This window comes from Camelina sativa, chromosome 2 (assembly GCF_000633955.1).
Source record: "Camelina sativa cultivar DH55 chromosome 2, Cs, whole genome shotgun sequence".
NCBI lineage: Eukaryota > Viridiplantae > Streptophyta > Magnoliopsida > Brassicales > Brassicaceae > Camelina > Camelina sativa.
Window position 1 is genome coordinate 25,549,845 of NC_025686.1, and position 6,000 is coordinate 25,555,844.

Consider the following 6,000-nt stretch of genomic DNA (forward strand, 5'->3'; position numbering starts at 1 on the left):
AAGCAGAGGCGATGGCGAAGAACAAACGGTGTAACCCTAAGATGATGACGCTTCGGTTCTGAAGACAAACGACGGCGGAGGTTTCAGATTGGTGGAACAACGAAGGCGGAGGTTTCCGGGGGTCTAAAGCGGACGGCGAGGTTTCAGAATCGTGGTCTTTGTATAACTGTATCTGTCTTTCCCGTTTCGTTTGATTTTTTATTTTCTTCCTCTGTTCTAAACGATTATTATGATTATTATCTGATCTTCTATTGGCTAACAAATTGATGGGTGAAGGACAAGGTAGTTAGATGATAGACTTTGTGTTCTTTTGTACCGATTTAGAATCCTTGATTTTTGTTTCAAGGTTTGAGAAAGTTTATGGGAAATAATCGATTTTTTGTTGGAAGGTTTCGTCATTTGATTGATACTTGATAAAATGAAAGGATAGGGGCTTTTGTATTTGGTTGATGAAGCATGGTTTGATTATGACATGGAAATTTCAAAGCTTGTTGATTGTTGTTGGTTGGTTTCTGGCTTTGCTTGATTTCTGAGAACTTGGATGAAATAATATTCAAAAAGTTGCAGTCTTTGTAGCATTTTAATCACTCCTGTGATGCTACTTTGCTTGCCCTTTCTGGTTCATCACATTATTCTCAAAAGCTTAGACTGAGCAGTGTTGGTTCATCACATTATTCTCAAAAGCTTAGACTGAGCAGTATTGGTTCCTCTGTTGTTTCTTGGAGGGTTTGACTAAAGGCAACTGAGAAGATTAGGATTTTTTTAATCTGATTCACAAGGGAGAATAGTTGAATCAGCTGTGTCTATTGAATCTATTTCTGGAGACTTTGTTTGGATTCTAAATGACAACTTAGATCAGTTTGTGCAGGTATGTCCAGTTTGTGCGGTTAGGGTGGGTGTTGATATGGTTGCTCATATAACCCTTCAGCATGCTAATATATTCAAGATATCCTTTTTGTCTTCTCAAGTCATAGAGACAAACTAGTAGATCAAATGTTGACAAACATTTAGGTTTCAATTCTTTTCAACTCTTATTGTAAAATATGTGAACTATTTTGAATTTTGTATAATATGTTTAATATTCCAAAGTTTGTAAAATATGTTTAAGATTCCAAAGTTTTATGTAATATAAAAAGTTTAATAGTTGTTTTGTCATTTTAGATTATTAAAGTTTGATAATTACTAAATACAAATTAAAAAATTATTATTTAAAAAATTGAGCAACCTTCTTTGGGTTCTCTAGTAAAGGAATGATTTTGCAAAAATACTCTTAGGGTTGCTTTACTTAAATTAATATTAATTATATGATTAATTAATTTGAGAGTAACTTAGGAGAGGTACTCCACTAATGATGCTCTAACGACGAAACGCAAGGGGAACCAAAGTTACAATAGTGACCAACTGACCATAACCAGTGCTTTGTGTTAGGTCTAGTGACTACTTTTAAATTTATAACATTTCAAGTTTTACGATTAAAAAGCATCGAATTTATTTTACAGTTGAACATATATCCAACAGACCTCAAATGTATATTGATTCTCTGATCGAAATTATGGTAGCATCATTTTATTATTGATGTTGAAAACGTTTAGTCTATAATAGTACATGGATGGCTTAACTGTTGTAAACTCATAATAATCTTGTACTAATAATACTAGTAGTAATTAGTACCACTTTTTACAGTTTTACTTTTGATTGGCTCAAAACAAGTCAGCAAACGCACCAATATATAATGCCGCTAATAGTTATTCTAGTTTAGTGTTATGGTTTTATGATGCTATATTAACTGATGTCTGATGCTAGATACAATTTTTTTGTTAGTGTATGGCACACCCATGGATTGAGATCTCTACGTTTTTACTTTCGAATCTCAAGAAAAAATGACATTAGAACGAATGAACGATGTTAAAGCACCATTAGTCGAATACACGTAATTTATGACGTTGGATTTAAAGTACTACTAGATTCGGACCCGCACGTACGTGCGGGGTTGATTTCAAAAATTAAGATTATTATCCGGTTTGCAATATTTACGTATGTGCGGGATATTAGTAACATTTATAATCTAAACTCTTATCAATATAACATTTGATATGTTATTATTTTTTAGACGAAAAGAATGATTATATATGTTTTGTTTTTTTAGACGAAAAGTATAAACAACTACAATTAAAAAAGTTGTACGAATTTAAAATGTTTATATCTGGACAGAAAAACCGTCACGACTCATATATGCCATGTTTATTCTATTTCATAACTGTAATTTTAAAAATACTTTATCCATTTGAGATTGTATATTTTAGTCTAACATATAAAGAAATAGGTAGAAGATTTGGATGTGATATTCATACTTCATGTACTTTTTGTTTGGATATTTAACTTTTACAAATTAGTGGACATTATACAAATTTTCTTTATATTTCTCAAAATTATCTATCAAATTAGATAAAATCTGCCATAATGATTAAAATTCATAAACTTGATAACCTAAATTGTATAGCGTGACAAACCTACACTGATAGACTTACTTTGTAATAGTTTTGCTATTTTTTTACTTGTCACCCAAAAACCACATGAGCAATGTTTTGTATTTGCCGTGTTGAATTTGCAAAACCCGTGGGTAACATGTATTTCAATTTAAAAAATTATCTATAAAATATGTCTTAAGAGATTTGATAAGATATTATTTTATGTTTTGATATACTAAAACTTTTATATATTCATGTGTGAAAAGAAGTGAAACTATTCCCCTTTAATTTTGATATTTATTCATTAGTATTTACTAACAAAACTTATCCTTATGCACTAACACAGTTATGGTAATTATGTTGGTATGATAGGTTTTTTCGTTTTAGTTGGTAAGATAGTTCTTTTTGCTCCAAAAAAAGACTTGGTATGTTTAGTTCTATATTTATGCAATCGAATTAAAATTGATTTCTTTATGTTATTTAAAATTGATAATTATATTTCCAAAATTTTATTGTTGGTTATTGGTTTCGTATAAGTTTGGATATGCAATTTTAACCAATACTCTAAAATATGTTCTGTTTGATTGCCGCAATTTAAATAACACAAATTAAATGAAAAATAAACAAAAAGTGAATTTACAATTTAAAAATAATTTTGTAAAATATATTAATAAACATTTTTGATTTTTTATACCACACATATATACCTATGCTATGTGTGGATGGTTACACAAATCTACTATACAATTATATTAAGTAGAATCAATCACTTCAGAATTATATTCTTGAAAATTAAAGTCATTTGTCAATACTCCTTCACGTTTCACCTTACATGTTTTTTCTCCTTGACACCATATGTAGTAACAACATTTGTTCTTTTTACCGCCTGCAAACATATATATATATATATATATCATAAATATATTATAATCATGTGTGACAAAAAAATATTAAAATCATGCGTGACAAAAAGATATTAAAATCATTTATATATTGGCATTTTCACGTATTTTTTTTGGTAGGAAGTACCTCCAGGTATCTATATTGGTATCTTCATGTATCAGTAATAATATATAAAATGAAAATATCAATTTAAATTTTCAAATCTTAATTAAAGATATTACTATTTTTCATAGTTATGATAGTCTTAAGATATAATTTCATAAAAATAAACAACACATCTTGTTGTTAAACGGTTAGGATTTTGTCAACAATGATGTAAAATATTAGAATACTAAAAGCATAAAAACCTTAAAAGAGTAGTTCAAAATAGAACAAAAACGCCTCACATATATTTTTTTGAGTTAAACATGAATTTTTGAACTCTGTAAAAAAGTAGAATTCAACATAAATTTGTTTCATATTAAGAAAAACTTCAAAAAGAAGTATGCATACTAAATACTTTATAAATTCAAACCATTGTTTATAATTGATGTTTTTTTCATTATTTTATCTGATAAAACGACCTTCAATATATCCCCACTGGTTTGAAAAAGATTGACATCATGATTCGGATCTGCCATCGTTGGTAGCCATTCTAACGATGGTTATATTTATAGTGGAGGTCAGTGGTTCCATTAATAGGATAAATGCAATTGATACTATATATTTTCATAACAAAATTGTTATTTTTGTTCCTATATTTAGGATTTTTTGAATTGAAAATGTCTATAATTTAGGTGATAGTAATTAATATTGTGTGCACATTTGGTAAGTAGATATATATTTATAAAGATTTTGAATTTGATCCTAATGACTCATATCCTAAACAATTCAAATATGGTTGATATTTAAATTCGTAACTGTTAAGATTCAAATTTTAGAAATTTTGAATGCTAATTATTGTTGTTTACTTGTTTGAATGCTAATTATTTTTGTATGTCGTAAATGTTGTTTACGTGTTTCCCTTTTTGTGCTACTAATTACAGGTCTGTTTGGATACATGTTTACCTTATACAGTTCTTCTATTAATTGTATATGTTTGGCTCTGAGTTATATTTATCCCTATTCTGTTTTAAATTGCATTTCATGTAATAATCTCTTAATCTATGTCTACTTATTAAAAATGTTTCCCTTTTAATAGTATAGATGATGGTTAGTAAGCAAATTGGTGTTTTTTTCAGACCAAAAATTAATTCATTTCAATTTAATAAAATTATATTATATATGAGCGGAGATAAGATCATATATATAAATTTTTTCACTTGCATCAAATCTACCACAACCGTCAAGAGGTACGGGTAAAAAAGCAAGAGCTGAAATCTTCTTACAACAAAAACATAACATAGACCCATAACACAGAGACAGAGATTACCACTAAACTAGACCCATGTCCTTGAAACGATAACTAAAGTGCACCCACAAAACCAGAGAACATACACATCCTTAGAGCATCAAGAAAGAACAGCAACACTTGAAGCGATCAAGAAGAGAAGGCAGATGAACGATTTGCTTGAGTTCTTGAGAGAGAACGCGCTGTTTTCTGTCGTGTAATCCGGGTTTATCCCTGTCCCTGTGTTGATTCCTGTGCTATTGCCTCCAAAACCTCCATTGGTTGAGGTCCCTGAATAAGGACTGTTGGTACCACTTCCAGGAAGTGTGGTGGTGGTTGAGCTACTTTTTGGACTGGATGTGCCAGGTGACATGCTGGTGCTGCCACTACTAGAGCCACCAGAGCCGCTGGAAGAAGAACATAATAAGAGTATATCAGACAATAGACAACTACTTATGAAGTTCAAAACATGACCAAAGATATTGCTCTTTAAAGCAGATTCATATTATATACTCAGAAACGCTAACAAAAAGAAAGTCTCAGTTCTAACAACTCAAGAGTCTTTGATGGGTTATAAAGACTCTAAAGGTTTAGAGTACCATTGAGTATACGGCCATATCAGTAGAAAACATGATCATGCGTTTAAACTGTAATTCCAATAAAGCATTTGATTTGATTATAGATATGATCAAAAGTTTGATTAAAGAAATAAAGGAAATTGCGTACTTTTAGGCTCATGTTGAACACTTCCAGTTAAAAGGGTCTTAAACAAAGAAGAAGTATTCGGACTGTTCACAATAGAGTCAATATTACATTACTTATTCTGTTTCCTTTAGTCTATATAAGTAATATTAATGATGCTGTTTTCTATATTAAACTGATGTGAATGATGCTATCTCTTTCAAAACAAAAGCAAACAAAAACAAAAAAGTTGTAAATTGGGACCCAAATCAAAACTTTAATCTACTTTTTCTCTTTGCCACAAATATAGAATAAAAGTTGATCAAAATTCTTGGTTTTGGTCCAAAAAAAAAATGCAAAACGTTTTGTTTTTTTCAGTTTCTTGATAAGGCCATTTGAATCAGAAGCATACCTGGCACTAGTAGGGAAGCTACATCCTGTATAACCTGTGAAAACAAAAACGCAGAACAATGTTAAGATATTTGATTTTTATCCACAAACTTGAAGCTATAAATAGAGTCTTTATTATGTATTTGGCGTATCCATTTTGTCTCAGAATCTTCAATACCAATAGTGACA

General features: G+C 29.9%; 1 protein-coding gene across 2 annotated transcripts in view; it reads right to left on the reverse strand.

Annotated features, from left to right (window-relative positions):
* Positions 4,636 to 6,000, reverse strand: part of LOC104738513 (PLASMODESMATA CALLOSE-BINDING PROTEIN 1) — a 3,011-nt gene continuing 1,646 nt past the window's right edge. Inside the window, exons 3-4 of one of the 2 annotated variants that reach the window (XM_010458687.2) lie at positions 5,834 to 5,867; positions 4,636 to 5,147 (exon numbers count right to left, since the gene is read on the reverse strand). In XM_010458687.2, the coding sequence (XP_010456989.1) occupies positions 4,862 to 5,147; positions 5,834 to 5,867 (320 nt within the window). In that variant the 3' untranslated portion in view covers positions 4,636 to 4,861. The remainder of the gene's footprint in view (positions 5,148 to 5,833; positions 5,868 to 6,000) is intronic. The other variant, XM_010458681.2, reaches the window with a different exon arrangement.